At 44.0% G+C, this 27,942-nt stretch overlaps 4 protein-coding genes and 1 long non-coding RNA gene across 5 annotated transcripts; 2 read left to right on the plus strand and 3 right to left on the minus strand.

Moving 5' to 3' along the window:
• LOC146702402 (gamma-crystallin N-B) lies at window positions 1–11,537 on the minus strand. Its single transcript, XM_085469148.1, has 5 exons — window positions 11,438–11,537; window positions 2,460–2,551; window positions 1,345–1,501; window positions 889–1,034; window positions 1–232 (listed from the first exon to the last, which is right to left on the minus strand). Exons 1-5 carry the CDS (start codon window positions 11,516–11,518, stop codon window positions 97–99), a joined length of 612 nt encoding a protein of 203 aa, XP_085325274.1. The 5' UTR covers window positions 11,519–11,537; the 3' UTR covers window positions 1–96.
• On the plus strand, window positions 10,169–27,746 carry eci2 (enoyl-CoA delta isomerase 2). Its single transcript, XM_085469126.1, has 11 exons — window positions 10,169–10,377; window positions 21,056–21,114; window positions 21,369–21,472; window positions 23,039–23,137; window positions 23,345–23,536; window positions 23,620–23,689; window positions 23,973–24,075; window positions 24,340–24,460; window positions 26,214–26,303; window positions 26,657–26,800; window positions 27,229–27,746. Exons 1-11 carry the CDS (start codon window positions 10,322–10,324, stop codon window positions 27,382–27,384), a joined length of 1,194 nt encoding a protein of 397 aa, XP_085325252.1. The 5' UTR covers window positions 10,169–10,321; the 3' UTR covers window positions 27,385–27,746.
• On the plus strand, window positions 11,717–14,779 carry LOC146702404 (uncharacterized). Its single transcript, XR_014922336.1, has 2 exons — window positions 11,717–14,344; window positions 14,514–14,779. It is a non-coding gene; the product is annotated as an uncharacterized LOC146702404 (long non-coding RNA).
• On the minus strand, window positions 13,895–16,630 carry LOC146702405 (uncharacterized). The gene is made up of 2 exons (XM_085469147.1): window positions 16,278–16,630; window positions 13,895–15,389 (listed from the first exon to the last, which is right to left on the minus strand). The coding sequence occupies exons 1-2, from the start codon at window positions 16,628–16,630 to the stop codon at window positions 15,119–15,121; spliced, it is 624 nt and encodes a 207-aa protein (XP_085325273.1). The 3' UTR covers window positions 13,895–15,118.
• Window positions 17,788–19,061, minus strand: LOC146702406 (E3 SUMO-protein ligase ZBED1-like). Its single transcript, XM_085469271.1, has one exon. The coding sequence runs from the start codon at window positions 18,787–18,789 to the stop codon at window positions 17,788–17,790; it is 1,002 nt and encodes a 333-aa protein (XP_085325397.1). The 5' UTR covers window positions 18,790–19,061.
• Window positions 27,747–27,942: the final 196 nt, after the last annotated feature.

A 27,942-nucleotide genomic window follows, 5' to 3' on the forward strand; every position in this document is an offset into this window, starting at 1 on the left:
TGCTTTCTTATTTTAGTCCGAGTTTATTTATCGTACATGATTACAGTCACAGGTGAGGGGGGCTGGTCAGGGTTGGGGGTCAGAGGTCAGAGGGGTTTAGAAGTAGTTGACGACTCTGCGGATGGACTGGATGTTGGGGTTCTGGGCCTGCCACTCGTTATGGCTGCAGTAGTCTCCACGCTCAACAATGTACATGCGGCCACGGAAGTTTGGCTCCTCGTACATCACCCAGCTGGAGGTGGAGCAAGGAGGGAAGAGAGGCGGGGTTAAAGTGAGGAACATGCTTTTATTAACCTGTCACACTTTTGTTAAGGAGGATTCAGAATGATGTTTAAATATATTCCGCCTTAAAACATCTTTAGACTTTTTTCTATTATGTTAAGTCATGCTAACACATCCAACCTTAGGTTGTTAGCATGCTAACATTAGCACTAAATAGAAAAATTAAGCTGAGGATGAAAAACAGTTCTACTGGTCTCCAGGTGAGAAGTCTAATAATAAGATAAGCCTGGTGGGGTTCATCCTCAGGGGGACATGAGCGTGAAAAATCCTGAAAGCTAAAGTTTGAACTCAATCAATCAAATCAATCATCAGCCAAAACTTCCAAGAACAAGAACATTACTGTGTCACATTTCATCATCTGGGGATAATAAATAATGAGCCCCACAGTCTAAGCTGCCAGCAGCAATAAAGTCTACAGAGTTCATCCTCTGCAGAGCAGGAATATGTCAACAACCGACCTTTACTTTGAATGTGAATGATAAATATTTCCTGTTAGCATGTTAGGAATATTGTCCTAATACTAATCTCAGGTTAAAGGTCACCAAAGTCTATCCCCTGGGGAGTAGGAACATCAGCGTTAAGGTTTCTGGTAAAGGAGAAACTCACGCTCCGTCTCCGTAGACCTTCACAGAGTTGATGCAGTTCTTGGAGAAGCCGCGGCTCTGCAGGAAGGGGCAGTCGTCGCAGATGTCCACGCACTGACCGGAGAAGTTACAGCCCTCGAACAGCTCGATGCGGTAGTGCTCGCCGTGCTGCCGGACAGACGGACACGATTAGGTCAGAATCCAACAACAAAACCTACATCACAGACCGGACGGAGCAGCTGTAGCTTCAGGATGAAGGTGCTTCACCCCAAAGCAAGAAAAGATGGTTTCCCCTCAGTGGAAAAGACTCACAGAGTCAGTCTTTCACTAACACATGAAAAACAAACTCTGACATTTTTAAAAGTGTGAATTAAAAAGAAGATGAAATTGTGTTTCCTAACAGCAGTAAAATCTCAGATCTGTCAGATCACCTCATCCGTGCTCTTTAAACAATCACGACTCCGTCAGAGGTGCTCACCATGCGGATGGGTTTGCAGGATCCCATGTGGTCGTTGTGGGAGTTCCACCTCTGGAATTCTGGGTACTCGCCGTGCTCCAGGATGTACTGCTGGCCCTTGAAGTCAGGGTGGTCGTAGCAGATCCAGGCTCCGCTCTCCACACGGATCGAGTTCACCCTGAAGAGACAAAGACAGGCTCCAGATGTTACCCTGCAGAGGTGCTCAGTCACATGTTGAAACCATCAGCAGGTTTAACTGGTCAGAACTTTTTCATCCTCCGTCCCAGCACGATCATCTGCTGCTCAGACGCAGTCATGGAGTTCAGGTGATGATCAGCTGAAGGAAACAGGAAGCACTTACACCAAGAACTCCAGTTTATCCTGACCATGATGATGATGATGTCGGCCTCGTGCTCTCCTCTGATGAAGAGCGGCTGAATGTTTGATAAGGTCAGAAAAAAAAGTGCTGAATATGGTTTCTGTGTGGACGGACTTCAGTCTGAGTTTGTGCTGTTAGTGAAAACTGTTGGTCATCAAATTCACATCTTTGAGTTTGCAGAACGTCAGATCTTTGATATGTGTTTCTATTTGTCACTAAAAAGGAAACGTTTAGACTTCCTGTACGGCCAGAAATCACAAAGCTTCTGTTCTTCTGTGTTTTCATTGATGTCATTAGAAAAACTCTTAACGAGTTACTGAAACACAAGCTGACCTCGTATCAGTATTCAGAGGCTCGTCAGAAATATCAGCTCTCGCCTGAATTTCAGAAGCTGAAAGCAGAAACAGTTTCGTCCACACGGTTTGAATATAAATGTGACCACCAGGGGGCAGCGATTCCACACATGTGTTTCCAGATGTGCGCTGCAGGTCTCTCAGTTTCTGACATTTGTTGTACTTGTCATGACTTCATGACCTGCTTACAGTTACACTGACAGGCTGCGCCCCCTCGTGGCTCAGAGCGGTATTACATAAAACCAGCTGTTACGTTTCCTCTGATCAGCTGATCAGTCAGACTCTGGTTTCTGAGCTCAGAGAAACTGAAGGTGCGACTGAAGATCTGCTCTGACTCAGTTCAGGTTCAAACGTCTTCAGTAAAGAAAAAAAGAGAAAGCAAACACCTGAAAACAGGAAGTTACCTGTTCATGAAGCCGCGGTCCTGGAAGTTATCACAGTCACCTCTGACCTCCAGCTTCCTGCCGGTGAAGCACTTCCCCTCATAAAAAGTAATCTGCAGGACAAACGGTCACGTGCTTTCATTCAATAAAACTTTATTTAAAAATGATTGACAGGACGAAGTTCCTGCTGTAATCTGAAGCCTCCAGTCTCACAGGTCTGAATTTATCATGACTCTGTCATGTGAATCATCTCCATCCTTCACCAGGTTGTTAGTCTTTGATGTCTCTAACATGGAATAACACGAATAAATAACAATGAATGACATTTCTGAATCTAGGCTGGAAAGTAACTGAGTATTTTTACTGCTCTGTAACCTGATCCTGGGCTTAGAGGACGATCGAGCGTGCAGCGACGTCTGTTTGGTCTTAAACATGACCCCAGCTGCTTTATTAAAGTGACATCATCAACAGCAAACAGTGAAGTTTTAACAAAAACAGAAACTGTCGTTTTAATGTTTCACATGAATGTGAAGTGAAACTCAGATGATGATTTATTTTTTCTGTTCTTGTCTTTAAAAACTAAATGTCCTGCTGCTGTGAAGAGCTTCACACCAAACTCCATTCAAAAATTGACTATTTTAAGCAGCCTGATCTTCAGCTTCAGAGCTCAGACTGAAACAGAGCTCAAAGCGATCCTCGTCGGTCTCACTCACCTTTCCAGAGTACTGTGACATTTTGTCCCGCTGGATGTCGTCCAACCTGGCCCGCAACCACACACACAGTGTAACAGAGAAAAAGTTGGACACCCCAATTTATACGGCAGGGGGGCGACCGAGGGGCGCGGCGGGCCGAGGGCCGAGGCCCCCGGACAAAAGAGTCGGCTTCAAAGGTTTCTGCTGCCTCGACGCTTTCAGTTCATCCAGACCTGTCTGCTGATTCTGCTGTGTGTGTGTGTGTGAGTGTGTGTGTGTGTGTGTGTGAGTGAGAGTGTGTGTGTGTGTGTGTGTGTGTGTGTGTGTGTGTGTGTGTGTGAATAGAAAGTGCTTGGCCGCAGCTTTGCAGCTCAATGATCTTGCACACGTCACGTTTCTACACAAACAGGCTGTGGTCAGGAGGAAGTACTGCCATCCTTTACTGCAGTAAAAGTATTCCTAAAAGTACAGTACTAATACTGCGTCACTGACACTGCCTGCACTGATGCAGCTGTTAGGTTTCGTTCAGTCTTTCTTTGACTATTTAAACTTTTCCAGGAGCTGAGCTTCAGTCCTGCTTTGATGTGACGTCTTCATCTCTCTGAGCACCAACAGCAGCAGCAGTGAACCTCAGGCTGAGGTAAAGCTACTCTCGGCAGGTGAACAGGTGACTTTTACCACCACAGTTTGGGTTTCTACTTCCTGTGTGTGGTTCTTTTTCTGGTTTTTATCCTCCTCGTGTCTCCTGTGTTTCCGCTTCCTGTTTTATTTTGGTAACTGCTGTTGTGCTTCCTGTTTTTATTGCTGGTAGGTTTCCCGCCGCGTCCTCACCTGTGTGGTTACAGTTGATGTATGTGTCCTGTCAGCACACAGGTGGACAGTCAAAGGACGTACCTGTCAGGTGCTCTCAGCTGATGGAAACACTGCACCAAGCTGAGACGAGACAGGAAGCACCGAATCAAAGCTTTGTTCTGTTCTCTGAGCTGAAACCTTCAACCTGAAGCAACATTAAATATTATTTATAATGTTTAAAACATGAAACATTATAAACGTTTCTCTGAGGTGTGTTTGCAGGTTTTCTGAGGATCAGGCTGAACACAGGCAGAATGAAAGCACATTAACCACCTGCAGCTCTGACTGTGGTCACATGATCGCAGTCAGCTGTTTGTCAGGACAGCCTCCTGGGCTCAGGCTGCCAAAGCTCCGTGTCAGAGCTCAGATGGTCTCAGGCTGGTTTCCTGAACACGCCGATGAGTTCACTGCACTCAGACTCCACAGTCACAGACGTTTGATCGTGCTCTGCTCGACGGGGTTTACAGGCTTCTACACAGGCAGCATCTGCAGTTCCCCTGATGTCCAGCAGAGGCAGCAGTGAGTCAGCCGCAGAGACGTGTTTAAATAATCATGTTCACAGATTTGGATGCTGCTGTTTCCCAGATGGCGAGTGGAGCCACGATTGAATTTTACAGATATTTCTGGAGTGACATTAAAGATTTGTTATTAGAGGTATTCAATGAATGTGTTAATGATCAGATGCTCTCTCCAACTGTGAAACGAGGAATAATTTCTTTACTTCCTAAACCAAACAAGGACTCTGTCCTTTTAGATAACTGGAGACGTATCACACTTCTTTGCTGTGATTATGAATTGTTAGCTCATCTCTATGCCAACAGATTAAAAATAGGAATAACTCAAATAATAGATGAGACACAGTCAGCCTTTATAAAAGGGCGTCACATCCATCATCATACCCGTTTAGTATTAGATATGTTGGATTACAATCATTTAATTCCTCATGATAGCCTTATTTTATTTCTTGATTTCTTTAAAGCTTTTGATTCTTTGGAGCATAATTTTTTATTTAAAGCTCTGGAGGCTGTGGGTTTTGGTCCCAGATCTGTTAGTGTAGTGAAAATGTTGTACAGAGATATAACAAGTAGAACTGCTCTCAATCAAGGGTTTTCTAATAGTTTTAAAATTAATCGTGGCATTCAGCAGGGATGCCCTATTAGCCCGTTATTGTTTATTGTTGCAGCAGAAATGCCATTTATATCAAACTCTCTCCAGATGTGGAAGGAATAAACATTCTTGATAAAGAATTTAAAATTAGTCAATGTGCTGACGACACTGCCTTATTTCTAAGGAATGTAAATATGGTCTCTACTGCAATTAATAAAATCCTTTCAGTTTCAAAGCATCCGTCTTAACACTAAACCTTAGAAAATGTGAAATCTTAGCTGCACAGCTGGAATCAAAGTACTGTTAACAATATTCCAGTAAAAGAGGAAGTAAAATACCTTGGTTCAATAATCAGTAAGAATATTAATGATGGAGAGAATAATAACATAACTTCTAGATTAAATGTAGTTTAAAAAAAAATTTAATCACTGGCTAACACGTGATTTATCCATATTAGGTCGTATCTTACTGTCTAAAGCAGAAGGACTTTCAAGACTCACATATCCCTGTTATTCAATTTTTACATCTCCCAAAATGATCAAACTGTCCAATTCTATTTTATTCAGCTTTATCTGGAAGAATAAAACACATCATATACGCAAATCACAATTAAAGACTATGAAAACGGGGGCTTGAAAGCTTTAGACTTTGAATCCATTATTGCTGCGTTCAGGCTCAGATGGATGAACGACTGCATTTCCCTCAGTCTATGTGGTGCCATAATCCAGACAAACTCTTTAATAAGCTCGAGGGTAGATTTTCTGCTCAGATGTGATTTTGAAATATCTGAGATTCCTCTTAAATTGTCTAGTTTCTATAAGCAAGCTTTGAATGTTGGGAAACTAATTTTCACCCACAATCCTGTGCTGTGGAATAGCAGGGTCATAGTCATCAATAAGAGTCCTTATTTAAATCAGACTGGTATGATAGCGGTGTGTGTTTGTTTTTGATCTGCTTGATAAAAACAGAAACTTGCTATCTTACGAAGAATTTATTGATAAGTATAAAATAGACGTTTCATTTAATAATTATAAGGTTTGTAAAGCGATACCATCGTAAACACTTTAAAGTGTTCACTAACAAGAACAAGCTCACCTTCACTGACAATGACACCTCAATAAAGGACAATTTAGTAATAAGTTAATCTCTAATACCTGTAAGCAAACTGTATTCTGTAACTATAATGTCAATGTCAGACATCACCTTGATAACATGTTGAAAGAAAAGTCATTTTCTTACCTAAAATAGCCACCTGTGCCTAAAATGAAAGAAACACTTCAGAATCATATCTGACGTTTATCCTGTATAAAAGGTTGAAGTTCGAGTCCGACTCTTTTCTGTTCTTCTCATCCAGAAACACTAGAGCATCTATTTTTCAAATGTCAGCACGTTGATGCAGTTTGGTTTGAAATACTCTGCTGGCTTTCACTCAGAATTTCCAATATACCTGCCTTCACATGTAAGGATGTTCTTTACTTTATGGACAACCTGGACTCTGAAATCTCAGATGTTGTCAGTTTTGTAATAGTGCTGTGTAAGTGTTTTATTCATTCATGTAAGTGGAAGATGCCTCTCCTCTGTTTACCGTCTTCTTCAATTACTTTTTTATGGGGGCGATCGTGGCTCAAGAGTTGGGAGTTCGCCTTGTAATCGGAAGGTTGCTGGTTCGAGCCCCGGCTTGGACAGTCTCGGTCGTTGTGTCCTTGGGCAAGACGCTTCACCCGTTGCCTACTGGTGGTGGTCAGAGGGCCCGGTGGCGCCAGTGTCCGGCAGCCTCGCCTCTGTCAGTGCGCCCCAGGGTGGCTGTGGCTACAATGTAGCTGCCATCACCAGTGTGTGAATGGGTGGATGACTGGATATGTAAAGCGCTTTGGGGTCCTTAGGGACTAGTAAAGTGCTATATAAATACAGGCCATTTACCATTTTGTCAATATTTTAAGTCACTTAAGCTTATTTCAAATGTGAATAAAAAAACTGCTGTACTATGCAGTAAAACCACAAAGTACTTGTTATTCTAATGTTCCTGCCTGTGTCAAAAGGTCTATGTTCCTTAATATTAAACCCCAGATACTTTATTTTCTCCCTTTGAAGTCAAAGACTTGCTTCACCATCTTTATAATGTAAATTGTTACAATTCTGGTCTGTTTGACTTGGATTTGATCATTTCTTCCAATAAAGGTTAAAAAATCATGCTCACAGACTGTTTGATGTCCAGAGATAATATCTGCATTCATAACACCTGTTTCTAACTCACCTGTTTAAATCGTATTAAGGATTAAAGTTTGCATTATTAGGGGCGTGGCCTCTTTGACTGAGAGGTGGATGGTGACACAGGTGGTTGTAGCTGCTAGCTGTCTGCTAGCTTCACCTGAACTGCACCTCTGGACCGTGTTTGGGCTGTTGGAGCGTTTAATGACATCATGTGAACAATAACATGGCTGCTGTGAGGTTACTGTGGTAACAGAGCATCAAACAATGTGGAGCTCCAGGTTTTGTGCACAGTGAAATTTAGGGCTGAACGATATATCGCATTTGCGATAATATCGCGACATGATCAAGTGCAATTTTCTAACCGCAAAGGCTGCGATTATACTCTGGACATGTCCAAATTCATGGGCTGCATCCTCCTGAGGCCGCATTTGTCGACCGATTACGTCACAGCGACGCAACGAAGGCTGTCCGAATTCATAGACTCCTCCGAATGTAGCCGACAAATGCGTCCTCCTTTTCCCCGAATTTGAAGGATGGGTCGGGTGTGTCCTTCGTGGCCTACCATATCCCAGAATTCATAGCGCGGCCCAGCCAAACTCCAGTTTCCAGCAATGGCGGCCGCTACTAAGTTTTAAAATTACTCATACTAATCTTTCTGGGTCACAAAATAAACTTTTAACATATTTTCAGGCGAGAAAGTAGCTGTGTAAACATCAAATATCTGCTCGGTTTATCAAGATATCCCATATTTGCAAAAGTGCTTCGACGTTTTCAGAGGCGTCTGCTACCCACCAGCTCGACAGCTAGCCGGGAGCTCGAGGGTTACTGATGCGGCCGAGAACGGCACAACTCCCGGCACTTCATTTTCAGATCACCGCGGAGTTTCGCTGCTCGGGTTAAACGTAATATATAAGTCACTTAGACAACCTAAAAATGTTATTGTTGGGCTTTTTTCAGTGTTTTGTTTGTTCGTGAGTAAATCGGTTTGGCTGAGATTAAAGTTATTAGATTAGATAAAATAAAACTTTATTAATCCCCCGGGTGGGTTCCTCCTTGGTTTTCACACAGCTGACTAAACGTCAAACAGAAAACTTATTAAACAGAAGTATGAGACAGTCGAGAATTTACACCAGTGTCTGGTTATATTTTAGATAGCAAGAAGCAGACGGCCGAGTTTATTAAACTCCACCGAGACAGCGGTGACGCTAATCAGAACTAGACCGTCCAATTTCACGCCTTTAAACTTTAAAGGCGTGTTTGTGTGTGTGTTTATACAATTGCTATTATGTTTGCACTTTATGTGTAATGTTACTGACTGCAGAGATCAGTAAGATGTGTGTATTTTTTATTTATTAGTTTTATTTATTTAATATTTTTTTTTAATTGAATGACTGTCTAGTAGTTCACAGATGTCGAAAAACTGAGTGTGGTAAAGCCACTGATTTTGTTTATGTATATTTCTGCAATCTGCACATTGTACTGACTTTCATTTTAATGTTTACACCAGGGTTCCTTGTCAGCACTTTATGCTCAGATGTTTGTAAGCTAAAAATAAACTATTGTGTATGTTCAAATATACTGTTGTGATTGAAGAAGTTAAATAAAAATGTCAGTCATCAATTCATGCATCACCTCATGTCATCATAACAGAGGTCTGTCTTCCAGGAAAGAACAGTTTAAAATTAATGTAATATAGTATTGGCCATACTATAAGATGTATTGCTTGTCTTTGTTTAATAATACAGAAGACAAAGACCTTAAAAAATAATCGCATATCGCATCGCAATCGCAATATTGGGGCAAAAAATCGCAATTAGATTATTTTCCATAATCGTTCAGCCCTAGTGAAATTTGAGGACTTTGATTGGGTGTTACTCAATAAGAAGGTACCTGTGTCTGTGTGATGCTGACATCAGCTGATAACCTCTTAAATATGGTCACTTCTGGACACAGAAAGCAACATGGCGGCAGCAAGAGGCTCCACAACTGCGCTACAGCCATCTTTTATATACAGTCTGTCCATTTTATTAGTTTCTGTTACAAATCAAATCAAATCACGTGAGCTCAGTCTGTGTTGAAGCTGACTTTATTTATTTTTTGGCGTTATTCCATAGATACAGGTTGGATTATTGTAACTCCTTGTACTATGGTCTTCCCTCTTCTCTTCTTCTTAGACTGCAAACAGTCCAAAATGCAGCAGCCCGCCTTTTAACTGGTACCAGGAAATTTTGCCATATTACTCCTGTTCTAGCTAGCTTGCACTGGCTGCCCATAAAGTACCGTATTCAATTTAAAATATTACTTCTTACTTTCAAAACTATTAATAAATTAGCGCCAAGTTATCTTAGTGAACTTCTCAAACCACATACTCCTGCTAGAACACTCAGATCTGCCACTCAACTACTTCTGACCCAACCCAGATCTCGACTGAAGTCCCGGGGTGACCGTGCGTTTGCTCCGGCTGCCCCGGTACTGTGGAACACCCTTCCTCTCGACCTCCGCGCATCTGATTCCATTGCACTGTTCAAATCACGATTAAAAACCCACTTATTCAATCTTGCCTTTCCCTCTAGTTAATATTTCTTTTATGATTTTATATCACGCACTTTTATGCTCATTTAAATTCTTGTTTGCTCTGTACCTGTTGCTTTCCTATGTATTAGTGACAGTTTTCTGCTTGCATATTTAGTACTTGCTTTGGTCCTATTTCTATTATCCTCCTCATATACTCTATTTTACTTGTTAAGCACCTTGGCATACCCTTGGTTTTTAAGTGTGCTTTATAAATAAAGTTTATTAGTATTATTATTATTATACAGTCAGGACTGACAGGAAACAGAGAGAGAGGAAGACGTGCAGCAGTTCTCTTTAACCAATGGGAAAACAGGAGATGACGGCGTGGGCGGGAGCAGCGATGTAAACATGTTAGCCGCTGATTAGCTCCACTGTGGCGACGCTAGTTAACCCTTCACCGCCTTAGCCCGTCCTCCCGAACCTTGGACCCCCCGGATCTGCGCTTTAATGGCCGGCGTCGCGCTGAGGTGCTCCGCTGTCTGGCGCCGTGTCACATTAACAAGGTATGACCGGTGAGGCCCGCGGGGTGTTTCAGGCGGAATCAGAAGTTTAGATGCTAACTGTAGTTAGAAAAGTCTGGAGGAAGCTAACAGTTAGCATGGCTGTTAGCACTGAGTGTCGGGGGTCTGTGGTTACCTGACCGCTAACGACACCTGTCAGACTCAGGTGTCACACAGAGACGGGCTGAAGCTGACAGGTGCGCTGCTCGCGCTCAAAGCGGAGAAATATCAGCTGTTATATAAGCAGCTAGCTGCAGCTAGCATGGCTGCAGCTAGCCACGACCTTTGCTCCACATTCAGACATGACCTGAAGATGAGGCTCAGCTTCATCCTCTGTTCATTCAGTGAGCGGGTCACAGTTAGGGTTGCCAACTCCCTGAAAAATAAATAAGGGACACCTCGTGGCCAGGGCCGGGCGACCCAGTTGTCTTCACCCTTCCCAGTGTGGTAGCTCTTTTTTTTGTGTGTGAAATTATTTTTTAACCATTTGACTTGAATTTGATTTAAGCAGATGCATATTCTTTGTGATATGACCGTATGGGAAACAAATGATCATTTAGCCATTTATTTTTAGCTCAAAATGACAACATTAACACAGTAAAACAGGTCTCTTTCTTAAACAGAAGCCTGTCATGCTTAACTTTTGAGAATATAAGTAAATCTTTCTTTAAAAGCACTCTGTCCTACTTAACTTAAAATTATATAAATTAATAGAAAGCAATAGAACAAAAATATTCTTGTAACAGTGCACATATAGTGCATTTAGTACAATTGGCTTCAGCTGAGGTATTATTTCAGCTTTTCTAAAGCTAATCAGCTGCTCCTGTTTGTAAACCCACTTGTTCCCATGATTACGCATCTTAACTCATCATCATTATTCATCTATGTATTACTTTTATGTATTAGTCATCTATTTGTTGTAATCATCTATCCTTGCAGTTGTTTATTACACAAAATAAATTATATTATCACACTTCTGGCCACATAGCGCTGATATTCACTGCACATGCCCATATTAACCTTAACCAGAGGGTTTAAAACAAACAAACCAGTGTTTACATACCATATCTGCTTCTGCCGTGACCTGGTGGACAAAAAATTGGTTAAGGGTTCCCCGAGCTTTCACGCCCCTCATGTTCTTCATGTGCCACCATTAGAAGCATGCCTATGGAAAAAGTGCGCCGGCACACAGTGCAGTGCGCTGTATAGGTGTTATCGTGCACTTTTCCAGCCCAGTGGTTTCCTTTTCCCAGTCCTCCCTGTACTTTTGCAGCCTTTTTTTCTTTCTCTGAGGGGAACAAACATTGCTGCTCTAATGCTGGGCTCACACTGTGCGATTTTAGGCCCATTTTGAGCCGATTTTTGAGTCGTGTGACCGATTTGGTGATCGGCCCGATTTTGGCCTTCATCGTGCATCGTGTAGTATACGTGGGGTAACGAGAAGCGATTAACACCTCACGACCAGCTCCCGATCATCAATCGCTCGTGAGGGTGTCACCACAGCCGCTCACACTGCTCACGCACAAACACGTAAACGTCGGTGAAAAAGACGGAGCAGCACAGCTGTGCAGCGTGTGATCTGGACACAAGCGATGGAGGCACAACTTGTAGAACTTTGGCTCATCCGAGCCTTTTCGATGTGGTATCACAAAATTATCACGACCACAACAACCATGAAAATAGTTGGATCTACATGCTGCTCAATCACAGCTGCCTGATCATGTTTTTCATTAGCAATTTAGCAAAGTTGATGGTGGTGGTGTGTCTGTGTGAGTGAAAGACAGAGAGAGCGACAGATTTTCTGTTATAACCTTCATTTTATGGACGCACAGTGTGAGCACTCACAGGGCTCGCAAAATTTCAAAATCCCTGGTAGCCCTTCGGGCAGGGACTCTTCAGTTTTTGGTAGCCCAAAATAAATTTAAGTAGCCCGAATAAAAAAGAGAGCAATTTTTTGTTTCCTGTTTTGTTTCCTTTACAATATTATACATTAAAGTATAATATTGTAAAGGAAACAAAACATTAATTAAAAAATTGTTGAAACACAAATTACAACATTGTATAAAAATTACAATCATCAACTCAAATACTTGGTTCTAATTGAACAGAAATTTCTATGAACTTGTAAGAACTGTGTAGGACATGAATCCGTCTGTGTCAGATCCTGAATTTGAAATTTCCACTGAAGTCGCGGGTAAGAGGCAAGTGGAACCAAGATCGAGGCCGTTTGCTTTTTGAAGTTTGCAAAGACTGCTAAATTTTGCCAGTGGTAGTTCACTCTTTGCAACATAGTAGCTGTTCTAAACAGATTTTTCAGGTTTATTTTTAGTATATTCTTTGCAATTGGTGTTTGTTCTGGGAAAGATATTGCAGACTGAGCAATAATGCATTTCTTGCATTTCTCATGGCTTCTAATGGGGGCCTTTCTTAAAATGACTGGTCCCAGTAACAAAGGCGCTTGTCGACTCAGAAATCGAGAGAAAACCAACAACACACCCGGCAGAACATTATGTTATTTACACGGCTGCATATAAGTGGTCGCATGTGCGCATTCGCTGTCAAAATAAAAGACGCACCAGATAAGAAGTTGCAGTGCGCGTTTGCGTCCATATAAAAAGCTGTTTTTGTCCGCTAGAGTGGGATTTTCACGGCACATTCTGCACCACATCTCTGTGCGTGCATCATTTGTTTGAAGCCAGCTCACCTCCTGCAACCACTTTTCCGAGAATACGCGCTTCTTTTGTGGTTCGGACTCCTTCTGACATTTGTAAAGCTGCACTTTCTTTTTGCCTTACGGTGTGTTCACACCGAACGCGATGGACGCGAATAGAGCGTCAGGTTTACATGTAAAGTCAATGGAAAGGCGCGATGACGCGCGATTGCGGGTCCCGCGAAAATTCGGAAGCAGATTTGCGTCGCGAAAACGCCAAAACGCGTGAAACGCGCGTCAGTGTAGCGCGTCTGGCGCGTTTGACTCGCGAATAAAACCACGCGCGTGAGTTTTTGTGTTGCATTTTGTGCACACACGCGTTTCGCATCTACCGCTCAAGTTGGAAAAATCTGAACTCCAGCGTCAAATCGCGCCGCGACAACCAATCAGGAGCCTGGTGACGTGGCTGTAACCTAGGTCAAAGGGGCAGGTCCAGCCAAAGCCCTTCATACTTCAATGGAGGGGAAGGCTAATCAATGCGGTAGCAAACAACTCGGAGCTGTACAACACCAGCTGCTTTCAGTACCGAGACAGGAATAAAAAGGACCGAGCTTGGAGGAAGATATGTGAAGAGATCGGGCAACCTGGTAAGTTCATTCATTTCTCTTTTGAAAGTTTTCACTGACCCGGGAAGCTGCACAAAAGCTAGCAAGCCACCGCTATTTTCCCACTGACGTACAAATACCGTTCTGCTTTTATGCATGTTGTCATTTAGGAATATATTTTATTGTTTATTAATAAACAGCACACAGTGGTCCCGCTGTTCATCCGTCACTGCTTTGCTTTTTCGCTGATTTTTTATTGCACCGGACAGCATTGCATTCTGCAGCCTGATTGACAAATCTCCTCTGTGTCGTGTCTCCTGCGCTTGCCAAATTTATCACGTTTGGTTTTGATAACCATCGCGTCCAATAGAAAAAACAGCACAAAAACACCCATAACTATGAGCCTCATTCGGAAATAGACACCTGCACCGCGAGGGAAAAAGGCGCACGAAAGTGGCGGGCAGATGAAGACAAACCGCGGCATAATAATACTTTTACGTTTTGCAATCTACAAAGGTTTGCACTTTGAGAATCAATTGTGAGAACTGTGACCAGGGGCTAGTTATTCTGAGAACCCCTGCAATAAATGAGGGACCACTGTCTACTCTACGATTATTATATCCAACCTGTTAACATTTAATACTGTATTGATAGAACCAACTGATTCTGCAGCAGAGCATCCCCAGTCCCTGAGCTCCTGCTGCTGCACCCACAGGTATGTACAGCAGCACTGATAGCTTTTTACTCGGTGGGATTTCCTTGTGATCACCTTTACTAAATATCTACAACCAATCTGATTATATCCTGTTTTTGTTTTTTTCAATGTTGAAATTAAAATCTAGTAGCAGCCTTCTCATTTCTTTGTGTTTTGTGCTGTTTTACAGGCCCACAGAGGAGGACGGCTCCGAGGCAGATGAGGGACGGGTCCCAGGACGGTCCATCGGCGGTGGAGCTGGCCATCCTGGAGTCCCTGAAGAGGCCACACCAGTCTCCAATGGAGCATTTCCTCCTCAGCCTTGTTCCTGCTCTGGAGAGCAGCTGGGTCCTTTTTATTCCTGTCTCTCTGTAAATTCTTATATTTTATATATTTATGTTTAATGTTTTTCTGTTTGAGACTTTTAATATTATTTCAAATAAATGTTTATAATGACTAATGTCTCAGTTCTACTACACAGCAAATGTTGGCACACGACTTGACACATGTAGAATTTATTTCATATTAAACTAATGACAAAATATACTGATACAGTGGGATGCAGAAGTTTGGGCAACCTTGTTAATAGACATTATTTTCCTGTATAAATCGTTGGTTGTTACAATAAAAAATGTCAGTTAAATATCATACAGGAGACACACACAGTGATATTTGAGAAGTGAAAAGAAGTTTACTGGATTTACAGAAAGTGTGCAATAATTGTTTAAACAAAATCAAGCAGGTGCATCAATTTGGGCACCACAAAAAAGAAATGAAATGAATATTTAGTGTATATCAATGTGTGTGTCTCCTATATGATATATGGGGTGCCTTTGTCTGGATGTGCTTCCCATCCAGAGCTTCACAGCACAGAGGAAAGTTCCAGCGCTCCTGGAATCCCTCTGTGATGGACCGCCAGTCTCCAGGTGAAGGCGCAGCCATGAAGTCGTCCACTAGACAGTCCCAGATGGACGTCGCTGCCTGGGGGGTGATCTGGCTCACCGTGGACACACCGACTCTGAAACTGAACGCGATGGTCCTGAAGGAGTCCCCGGTGACAAGGAACCTGGACAAAGTTGTTCAAAATCAGTATTATGTGTACTGCAGTTACAAAATACATTATTCAAATTCCAAAATACTTTTGTGATGTCAGATATAAATCACAAAACTTAAATCTTACATAAAACCTTTTGTAATTATAAGGATAATTACAAAATGTATATTAGATAATATCTAAAACAGTTGTGTTTTGTTTTAACTTTAACATATCATAATTTGATTGGTAGCAACTTTCACAACTACAGTGAGCCAATCACTCATAATTCCTAAACATGTCAATCAGGTAGGAATGAAGTGAGACATTAATAGAAATAAAGAGTTGTATGTTGACATGTAGCCCTTTCCTTGCTTAAATCATTAATATTTTTGAAAAATTAATCTGTGATAAGACATAGCTTATCAAGATAGAACCATGTAACTAAAGATGAACCAAACTGTTCACAGTTTTATCTAACTCTGTTTTAATAAAGGCTGTGACCCCTGCTATAGAGTCTGACAGCTGCAGAGATTATATACAAATATTCAACTATCCCAGAATTAAACCAGGTCTAAATAAAAAGGAGTGAGTATCACTACAAAGGTTAACTCAGTGGTCCTAATGCTACAGTTTGATATCAGCAAACACCGAGCGCATACATTGATGTGACACCACAGCCATGCTATCATGCAAACACTGATAACAGCATAAATCGAATTAAATCGGGACTTGATGAGAGCTTCTGAGTATCACTAGAAATATTATAAACAGTCGTCTGTACCACAGTTTGCTTTCAGTAAACACCGACAGCATTCACTGTTAGCATAGCACATCCATGTTAGCAGTGTATAACTGGATGGATTAGCATATTAGCACAGATATCAATAAAGGACTACCGTATTAAATAGTTTTACTAACCTCAGGCAGACGGACAGGCGCTCTGCAGGTGGGATTGAGCGTCTGTAGTTGGTGTCTAGGCGGGCGATGCTGGGACCGACGAGGGAAAGCAGGTCCTCAAACTGGCCGAGTGAATGACGGTGATAGCGCTGGAATCGGCCGTCATCCAGGCGCAGCTCCTGGAGCAAGTGGTGAAACTCACCAAACTGCTCATGCCTCTGGAGGACCTGATGGACCCAGGTACGGCGAGGACGTCTTTTACGCTGCTGCTCTGCTCTCCACAGTACATAGAGAAGGGAGACTCTCTCTTCAAGCGCTAGCTCGATAGCTGCCATCTTGCAAAGATACCGGTCTGGCACAACTCCCTCCCACATTCCTCCCACATTTCCGGTTCACGCGCGTCAAAATATCATATTTTGACGCGCGATGGATTTTTCTTGGACACGCGTTGAGACGCGAATGTACACGCGTCAAATTAGGGGCGTTTGGGGCGTTTTATTCGCGTCCATCGCGTTCGGTGTGAACACACCGTTATAGTCTGATTTGTCATAACTTCTCCGTTTTGTGGTAAGCTTTTCTTTGGCTGTCACTTCTTCACCCTGACCGGTCTTATTTGGCTCAGCAGAACTAAAATATATATCGTGCTGCTTTTACACACGCACTCACATAAGCTCAGCGATTCTCTGCACGATCAACCTCTCACATGTTTAAGCTGCGGGAGATTTCACTTGTCATGTTTGCATAGTAAGCTAACGATTAATAAGACGATGTCAGAGGAATTGGTGCGCAAATTATCATCACTCACAGATCAGTGCTGTCGCTCTCTATACACAGTTCGCACGATTGCAAAGTGAAAGCAAAAAAACAAGCGCAAATTCAAACGCGATTTCAATATGTCACATATTGACAGTGGCTCACCGATAGGGCTGCCACAAACGATTATTTTGATAGTCGACTAGTCACCGATTATTCTTGCGATTAGTCGACTAATCAGATTATGCATCCATTGGACGTAAAACGTACAGATTATTGCAGCAGCAGCATCTGCTCTTATACAACTATCATTAGCTTACAGCTTTAAGTGTTTAAGGTATGTGAAACTAAAAATAAAGACAAGATGATACTTTATTAAACTTTTAATGAAATTTCAAGTTTGAAGCCACCCGAAAACAAATATAACAAAATAGCATTTTGTGCTCAGTCCTCACAACTATATTGAACTTTGGGACTATATAGTCAGTATAGCAATCTACACGAGATTATTGTTCATAGCCAGGAAAGTTAGCTTTTCTACATGTTCTGCAGAAAGGCTTGCTCTCTTTTGAGAGCAGATGTTCCCTGCTGTGGAGAAGATCCGCTCCGATGGGGTGGAGGTTGCAGGAATGCACAGAAAAGATTTAGCTAGCTTTGATAGTGTGGGGAAACGTCCCTCATTTTCGCTCCACCATTTAAGAGGATCATCCTTTTTAGAAACTGTGGCTTCTTTAAAGTACAGCTGAACTTCACTTCTCACAACTTGGACATCTTGGTCCTACTTAGATGCTTCTTCCTCATTGTCACCCTGACTGTCTGTGTCAGACTCAAGGAGGTTGTCCAGAGCAGTCTTTTCAGTTCTACCTGAACCATTGGCTGTCTGCACTTTTGCATGCTCATGTGTCCCAGCATTTGCTTCTTTGACAGCAAGCACTTCAACAGTCCCCTGCACTCTGATGACATCTTCAGGAGCCAAAAACGTCAACTTTCTGTATCTGGGGTCCAAGGCAGCTGCGAGAATAACAGGGTTTTCTTTGTCTGCTGAGAAAGTACATATACTCCCCCATCTCTGTGTTATGCCTTTTTCTGCACTGGCAATGAAAGATTTTCCTGAGCTCGTCTCCAGTTGGCTTTGGTGTACAGCCCGTGTCAGCCCTTTGACCACCTGTGGAAGACCTGAAACCGTTGTGTACTTCTGTCCACTAAGGTAAACAGTAGCAGTCTCAAAAGGTGCCAAACCTTGCTTCAGTTCTTCAAGCAGCACCCACTGCTCTGGCTTCAAGTCGAAGTAGTGTTTCCCCCTTGGCGTTACCTCGGGATCTGAAAGAGTGGCAGTGAGAGGCCAGCGCTGTTCGAGGAGTCTTTCTATCATGTGGAATGTACTATTCCATCTTGTACTGACATCTTGGATCAGTGTATTTTTCTTCACATTCATTTGCTCCCGTTTCATTTTTAGTCTTGTACTAGCCAGCTCGCTTCTCTTAAAGTGCTCCACTAGCTGCCTAGCAGCACCTAGTGCTCTGCTGATGGTGGTTTCTTTGAGAGCAGTATTGACTATGAGCTGGAGTGTGTGTCCAGCACAGCGGATAGAGGCCCATCCATGTTTTTCTTCAAGCAGTCGCATTGCTGCCACCATATTGGAACCACTGTCATGTACTACTGCTTTTATTTTGGCAGGCAAGATGTCAAACTTTGTTAGCACCTCTTCCATCCATGTCATTATATTGGCACCAGTATGCCTCTCCTCAAGAGGCATGGTATCAAGGATGAAGCTCTTCATCTTCCAATCTTCACTCAGGAAATGGCAAGACACACCAAGGTAGGCCTCTGTTGCACGACTGGTCCAGACATCAGCAGTCAGGGTGAAGAAACCTTTGACACCACCAAGGGTCTGCTTTACCTAAAGATATGAGATGATTTGGAACAATAGTAAGCATTAGGGAAATATATTACAGTATATTTTTTCATTATTAATAATGCTTGTCAGTTTATGCATTAAGATTTGAATTTACCAATTGAATAATTCAGTTACATCAAATACACTTACGTATGTTAAACAATAAACATTCAACATATCAGTAAAAAAAAAAAACAACAACAACTTTCCATTACATGCTTTAACCAAGATTAATTTATTGGTTCCTCAGTCAGCAAGCTCTATATTATTTCATCATGAAATGTATTAAATTCTAATACAAATTGCTATTTTGTGTTTGTGGTGTGAGAGAGTGGAGAGAAAGAGAGACCAACCTTCTCAAAGGCAGCATCATATTTCTTTTCCATCAATTTGGTGAAGTGGGATCAGCCTGGTAGGTAGTTATCATGGTAATGTGGGTTGAACTGCTTGATCATCTCTTTGAAACCTTGATCATCAACCATAGACAGGGGTCTCATGTCCGTCACCAACATGTTCAAGATTGATTCAGTCAGGACATCTGCTTGCCGAGGTGTACATGTTGTTGGCTTGGTGACAAAGTCGTCCATTGAAGACGAACGTATTTTTTTAGCAGTCCTGTAATGTTAACAGCTATTAACATAAGCAATAATAAGTAGTGCTCTCAGCGTTAATCTCGTCAATACGATGTTAACGCGGCAAATCCCCGTTAGCGCGAAAACGCGGTGCGAGGGCTGCATGGCACTGACTAACTGGGATTTGCTGCGTTAATGCGGTTATGGCGTTAACATCATACTAACGAGATTAACGCTGACAGCACAAATAATTAGCAGCTTGCTGTTTACAATAATGTTAGCAGCTAACTAGCCAATTAGCTTACCGAGACGACTGTACCACTTCGTCGTCGGATGCCACGACGTGCTTCCTTTTTAGATGCTCGTGCATCGCCGTTGTATTGCCATGGAAGGCAAGTTCCATTTTGCAGATTTTGCATTGGACCTTCTTTTCTTTTGTTTGGTCAAAATGCTCCCAGACTTTCGAGTTCCGTTGCCGAGTAGCCATGATAACGGAGACTGCTGCTTCTTCTTCTTCTTCATCTTTGGCGTTTAACGGTATCCTTGTAGGTGCATTTCCGCCATCTTCTGTTTCAGTCCGTTATTACACTCTTAAATCCTACTGTTATTCCTGCACCTTTCAGGATTTTACGGCATTTAAACGATGTGTCGACTATTAAATTAGGCGTCGACGATTTTGATAGTCGACGTAATCGTGACTAGTCGACTAATCGTGGCAGCCCTACTCACCGATGCCAATGACATAATTACCCAGCTACATTTCCGAAAGAATGCAAAAGCATTGACATATATTTTTCCTTCCTACAATAGCCTGACGGGCAGAGCAGAGAGAGGTTTTGGTAGCCCGACTGGAAAAATCGCTAGCCCCGGGACGTCGGGCTAGCGATTTTGCGAGCCCTGACTCAGGTCGCATCAGAGCATCGTGACCTACGAACTTCTAACCCCTGCGAGTCAATCGTGCAGTTTGAGCAGGAGCTGAATAACGTGACTGAAAAAATCGCACAGTGTCTGCCCAGCTTTAGGTGTACTGTCGTCCGAGACTTGCACCGCAGTGTCGGCGTTTGTTTCCCTGTTGGCCATGCTTCTTGTTGTGGTCATCTGTTGTCTTCCGGTATTTTCTCCGTAAGCGACCTTTCCTCGACCAATGAGATGAGCGGTAATCTGAATTGTCATACTCGAATTGTCATAAGTGTGCTGTCAGCTCATTGGTCACAAAGCAGGAGAGGGGCTGGGAATTATGTTTTCAAACAAAGCGTTAATTCCATTAACATTTATAGACTACTTTTGATTCTCACTGTATTACGGGACAAAGTGCGTCCCTTATTAGCTCAATACGGGACGATTCCGTTTTTTAAGGGACAGTTGGCAACCCTAGTCACAGGTGAGCAGACAGGTGGGCTAGCATGTTATAGCTCATATTCACACTGAAGATGGAGGTTCTGCTCTTAAATGACGAAGAAGCCACAGCAATAGTCTTCATCACTGAGCTGCGCCTGTTTGGGTGAAGCTGTAGTGAAAGTGTGAGTCAGGTTAGTCATGATTGGCTCTGTAAACACTGTGTGTGCTTCTGTTTCCAGCTCAGTCCGATTCAACATTCCCAGCCTGAAGTTTCACACCACAGCGTCTCCCATGATGGGTGAGTATCATCATCATCATCATCATCATCCATGATGTTCACAGCAGCAGGAGAGCCTTCAAAGCACAGTGAGTTATAAACAGGTGTTATTATGGGGACGGAGAGGACAGAGCCCAGAACAGGTTTGTATCATGTTTATTTCTGCTGGGATTTTAGAATCTCACAGTAAGTTCTCTGAGGAGCTCAAACAGCACATGTACTGATGATGATGATGATCGGGGACTCTTGGTGATGATGTCATTGCGTGTTTTCAGGTGTGACAGTGGAGCAGTTTGAGCAGGCGAAGAGCAAACTGTCGACGCTGAAGGACGACCCGGGCAACGAGGTCAAACTGAAGATCTACGCTCTCTTCAAACAGGTGCCAGTTCCCCACACGTTCTAGATGTTCCACACGTTCCACATGTTCTAGATGTTCCACACATTCCACATGTTCTAGATGTTCCACACGTTCTAGATGTTCCACATTCAGACATTTGGTGTTCTGGAAATTTCTCACGTGGAGCTTTTCAAAGCAGGTTTTTAATTGGTTAATCCAGATTTGTCAAACCTTTAAAAAAAAAAAAAAAAAAATCATGTCCTCCTTTAAAAAAAAGTATTGGCTTAAAAAAATGATACTTATGAAAACTTCATAAAACTGAGTCTAATTTTCAGTAACCTCAGTGTAAAAAAACTAATTTAATTGGTGTTACTGTGGGACTGATTAGATTTGGTAGTGAAGGAAAATATAAGTCGCTCCATCTTGTTACTGAGCTTCACTGCTGCCACCTGCCAGATTCTTACGCCAGCTGTGGGGCCAGCTGTGGGGTCAGCTGTGGGGTCAGCAGCTGCTTCTGCTCCTTCTTCAGCAATCTGTCGTCCCGGTTTGAGACGTGAGTAAAACTGTGCTCAGCGTTCAGATGTGGGAGCGTGCTGATCTCCTGTCATTGGCTGGAGTCTTGCGTGTGCCGCTAACAGCTGCTTTCTCCGCAAACTAGCAGGAGCACCAGCCCCCATCATGCACACTTTCTACAGAGGCACCATCGAGAGCATCCTGTCGAGCTGCATCACTGTGTGGTTTGGAGCCTGCAATGCGTCCTGCCATAGAACCCTCCAACGCATAGTGAGGGCTGCAGAGAGGATCATTGGTGTCTCTCTCCCCTCCCTCCAGGACATTTACAGCACCCGTCTCACTAAAAAAGCCCTTTGCATAGCGGCTGATCCCACACACCCAATGCAAAGCTTCTTCAAGCTGCTGCCGTCAGGGAGGAGACTGCGGAGTCTCCAGGCCAGGACCAGCAGACTGAAGGACAGCTTCATCCATCAGGCTGTCAGGAAGCTTAACTCCCTCCCGATTCTGCCCCCTCTCCCCTCTTCTCCTCCATGGTCTCACTGAACTCTGTCTCTCACACACACACACACTCACACACACACACTCTCACTCTCTGACGCACTCACTGGCCTGCACCAGTTACCAGTCACTTTGTGGAGCATTGGACTGCCATTACCTCATAAGACTTTGTTGTTACACTATCTCTTACCGTACACTACTAAATCTCCATTTGCACTATCTGCCTATTTGCACTACTCTGCCTCCTTACTTGAATATTGTATATTGTATATTGCATAGCTTTTTTTTGTTATACGTAAAATTGTATTGTATTTATTTAAATTTTTACTTTTTAATTATTTTATTTGCATTTTTTAATCACTAGGGTTTGAGAGTAACGAAATTTCTATTCTCTGTATGTCCTGTACATGTGGCAGAATTGACAAATAAAGTTGACTTGACTTCGTCTCGTCGGAGTGCTAACATGAAGCCGAGCTCGACACATATGACAGAGATGCTCAAAACTCTGCCCCGGTGTAAAAGTCCTGGTGTGTGGGTTCATGAAGGACTTCAGTATAAGTTCACCTGCTCCTCTTCCTCCTTTTCCTCCTCGCTCAGGCCACCCAGGGTCCCTGCAACGCTCCCAAACCCGGCATGCTGGACTTTGTCAACAAGGCCAAGTGGGAAGCGTGGAAGTCTCTGGGCTCCATCTCACAGGTACAAACACAGCAGGGAGATAAATGATGAAGGGTCGTTGCTCAGCTGTCTGTAGGAAGTCTTTTATTCTCTCGGGACTTCAGGTTAACGCTCTTTCCTGAAAGAGCGTCGCTGCGCTCGGAGCTCACAGATCTGCTCCTCCTTTAGCTTCTTGATGCTAACGGGCCGCTCTGCTGTGTTCTTTCCTCTTTGGTTTGAATCTGTTAGGATGAAGCCCGACAGAAGTACTGCGACCTGATTGGCTCCCTGGTGGAGGAAGAGACTGGAAGCTCCGCCCAGGTGAGCGCACAGCCAGCTGGGAGCGGTGCGACCTACGAGACGCTGTTGGTCACCAAGGAGGATGACATCACCACCATCAAACTGAACCGACCGGCCAAGAAGAACGCCATCACGACCGAGGTCAGCCACGCTTCAGACTGAAGCTACTCTGAAACAAAAACATGTACACCTGCTTTTCTTCTTATATCTGTGTTTCCTGTCAGATGTACAACGAGATCATCGCCGCTCTGGAGCAGGCGGCCACGGACGACTCTGTCATCACCGTCGTTACAGGTACACACACACACAGGGCTGTGTGTCAGGTCCTGTGAGCTTCCAGAACAAACCACTGACAGGAAGAAGAGTCAAATGAATAAAGTTGTGCTGCTGTGTGAACGTTTCTGGTTCATCATCAGGCCTGCAGATGTTACTGAACATCATGAATGATTGTTGCTGTTCGTGGTGAGAATGAGTCTGAGGAAACGCGGCGGTCCGTCCTCGCTGGGACTAAACTCCGACTGAAACCTTCAGGCTCGTGTTGAAGTGAACGCGTGTTCTCTTCGTTCTCACGTTTCAGGCGCCGGCGATTTCTACTGCAGTGGAAACGACCTCACCAACTTCACCAAGATCCCGGAGAACGGGGTGGAGGAGATGGCCAGACGGGGTGCAGATCTGCTCAGGTGAGTGTTCATGATGGAAGCAGCAGGAAACCCACTGTACTCGAGTAAAAGTACCAAAGTATTCATGTCCTTAAGTATAGCGTGGATCACAGTGGCTCTGCATGCACGCCGTCATCTGCATCATGTGAGGTCGTCTCCTTGTTGACCTCTGAACCTCAAACTGACCTGAAGGAGAGATCAGCCTGAATCATTCCCGCCTCGCACAGTCAGGATGTTTTATTTGGTGCCAAACCTAAAACCCTGAGCTCTCCTCTCTCTCTGCAGGAAGTACGTGAACGCTTACATAGACTTCCCCAAGCCGCTGGTTGCCGTGGTGAACGGACCGGCTGTGGGCGTGTCTGTCACTGTGCTGGGCCTCTTTGACCTGGTCTACGCCACAGAGAGGGTGCGCGCGCACACACACACACACACACACACACACACACACACACACACACACACAGAGAAGACGTCACATGATGATGATGAAACCTTTGACTCGTAGGCTCAGGATGTTTGAGTGCAGACTCAGGTGTGTTTCCTCACCTGGATGATGATCTTGCCTCTGTGGTCACAGCTGGACCTGCTGTGCGTGTTTATTCTGACTGCGCTGCAGCGCAGCATGATTATCAGTGCTGCAAACACCATCTCCCTCCATCACCTACAGGGTTTTTGCTGAAAGTCAAGTCAAGTCAACTTTATTTGTCAATTCTGCCACATGTACAGGACATACAGAGAATAGAAATTTCGTTACTCTCAAACCCTAGTGATTAAAAAATGCAAATAAAATAATTAAAAAGTAAAAATTTAAATAAATACAATACAATTTTACGTATAACAAAAAAAAGCTATGCAATATACAATATACAATATTCAAGTAAGGAGGCAGAGTAGTGCAAATGGAGATTTAGTAGTATGCAGTAAGAGATAGTGTAACAACAAAGTCTTATGAGGTAATGGCAGTCCAATGCTCCACAAAGTGACTGGTAACTGGTGCAGGCCTGTGTGTGTGTGTGTGTGTGTGTGTGTGTGTGTGTGTGTGTGTGTGTGTGTGTGAGAGAGACAGAGTTCAGTGAGACCATGGAGGGGGAGAGGGGGCAGAATCGGGAGGGAGTTAAGCTTCCTGACAGCCTGATGGATGAAGCTGTCCTTCAGTCTGCTGGTCCTGGCCTGGAGACTCCGCAGTCTCCAGGCCAGGACCAGCAGGCTGAAGAAGCTTTGCATTGGGTGTGTGGGATCAGCCGCTATGCAAAGGGCTTTTTTAGTGAGACGGGTGCTGTAAATGTCCTGGAGGGAAGGGAGAGAGACACCAATGATCCTCTCTGCAGCTCTCACTATGCGTTGGAGGGTTCTATGACAGGACGCATTGCAGGCTCCAAACCACACAGTGATGCAGCTCGACAGGATGCTCTCGATGGTGCCTCTGTAGAAAGTGTACATGATGGGGGCTGGTGCTCCTGCTCTTCTTAGTTTGCGGAGAAAGAAGAGACGCTGCTGTGATTTCTTGGCCAGTGCCATTAGAAATGCACAACAGCCATTTTCTTACACTAACTATGCATAACTGTTGTGAGACACGATCATCTGACCGTGCCCTCCCCCCTCCTACTGACTCCCACAATTGCTCCCATTTCCTATCTGTATTTCTCTGGAGTCTGTTCATGTGGATGTAGGCTTCCATGATCAGTGAACTGACCTCCCAGCCCATTGTTCCTTCAGTGGGCTGCAAACCTGCAGTCAGCTGAGACTGAAGACGTCGCCTGGATGATGACGAAACGTTTCTCCCACTGAACACGTCCAGATGAACAGAATCAACTTTTGGAGATTTACTTACCTGGACGGTCGAGCGTGCATCAGGATATGATTGATATGTGTCTTGACTCAGGTATAGGACAGCAGATCTCAGTTTAAAAGGGAAACTACACGTAATTAAACTAAAAAGAGTTACGAGAAAACCTTTTATTTAATGTTTTTCCTGGTTTCAGTGAGTAAAAATAAGAGACCTGTGTTATCCTCATTTATCTGATGCTGGGTGTTGATGCAGAGCTTCATTGTTATTGTTAATGAACAATTTAACGTCCAGTTTCCATGAAAGACACCTTTTCAGGTCACGTGACAGCGACCTGCTCCAGGTGGTGACGCTGTGCCTCTGTGTGTCTCAGGCCACCTTCCACACTCCGTTCAGTCAGCTGGGTCAGAGCGCCGAGGGATGCTCCTCCTACACCTTCCCTAAACTCATGGGTGCTGCTAAGGTACACACACACTGTCACAGAGGCAGTGCTCATATGAACGCTGCCCCCTGCTGGTAACCTGTGCACACTGCAGGCAGCTGTTAGGACTGACGTTTCCTTTCGTTCTGTGTGTATGTGTGAGGTCGTACGGTGACAGTGTTCCTCTGTGGATGACATGAAAGGAAAACACTGAGTTCATCTCTTTGATTTCAAGCTGCCTCATTTTTAGTTACATTTTACAGCATTTAAACCATCGGACCTAAAACCATCACAGTTGGTAAACATGACTGTAACCATGGTAACACTGCTGTGACATGAGTATCTGCTGGTTGGACATAGAGGACATGAGCTCTCTGACTGTCTCCTGTCTTCAGGCCAGCGAGATGCTGCTGTTCAACAAGAAGCTGACGGCGGTTCAGGCCTGTGAGCTCGGCCTGGTCACCGAGGTTTTCCCCGACAGCAGCTTCCAGTCGGAGGTCTGGACTCGGCTGAAGGCCTACGCCAAGCTGCCCCGCAACGTAATCACACACAGACTTACTCGAGTACTCTACTGCTTTACAGTCTCCCACAGCATGTCTTTATCCTGTTTTTCTTCTCTCACCCCAACCAATCACAGCAGATGGCCCCGCCCCTCCCTGAGCCTGGTTCTGCCGGAGGTTTCTTCCTGTTAAAAGGGAGTTTTTCCTTCCCACTGTCGCCAAAGTGCTGCTCATAGGGGGTCATATGATTGTTGGGCTTTTCTCTGTACCTATGAAGCGCCTTGAGGCGACTATATAAATAAAACTGAACTGAATACTTACTGTCCTGTTAGCTCTGAGGTGAAACTGGTCTCTGTGTATGAAGGACTTCAGAGTGATGCTGACGGCTGTGTCTGCAGGGAAACGAGTCCAGGCCCCGAATCAGCTTAATCTGACCTCTGACCTCTCTGTCTCCGCCCCTCTTTCAGTCTCTGGCTCTGTCCAAACAGCTGATCCGCTCGGTGGAGAAGGAGCGCCTGCACGCCGTGAACGACGCCGAGGTGGAGCGCCTGATGGAGCGCTGGATGTCAGACGAGTGTTTCAACGCCGTCATGAGCTTCTTCCAGGCCAAGGCCAAGCTCTGAGGAAGAGGAGGCGTGTATGATGAAGATGATGGTTATTAATTGTAAATGTTGTAGAGTGACTTAGAGCAGACTGTAGGATGTTTCGTGACCAATCTGTAGTGTGAGCGCCACCTGGTGGGCGGGGTAGGGAGGTGCAGAGGCTCTGAGGCTGTGGCAGCAGGTCTCAGTGAATGTTCGCAGGCTTAAAGCTCACAGAGCTTCTGTCCTCAGCTGATGCTTTAGGAGTCCGTGTGAGTCTGAGCTTCAGTTTTCACACTGTGATGCTTTCAGTGTGCTCACTGCTGGTAAAGTGCCTTAAACACTCCAACTGCTGCTCAGCGTTCTCCGACGTCTGTTTGTCCAATAAATTCACAATCACTCGATGAGGTCGTCTTCTCTGTAAATATTCAGTCTGTGTTTGTGTTATAAAGGACACTTTATAATCTACGAAAATATCAAATCTGTCTGACAGTCATAATTTTCTCTACCCTTTATTCTTTAAATCAAACGTCTTTGTTTTTGCCTGTTTGGTTCTTTAGCCGTCAGAGTTGATCTGTGAAGGTCAACAAAGACGCCCAA

Source organism: Copadichromis virginalis, linkage group LG9 (genome assembly GCF_057382275.1).
Source record: "Copadichromis virginalis isolate Kocher_CV1m ecotype Utaka linkage group LG9, C_Virginalis_male_GT1.1, whole genome shotgun sequence".
NCBI classification, from domain to species: Eukaryota; Metazoa; Chordata; class Actinopteri; order Cichliformes; family Cichlidae; genus Copadichromis; species Copadichromis virginalis.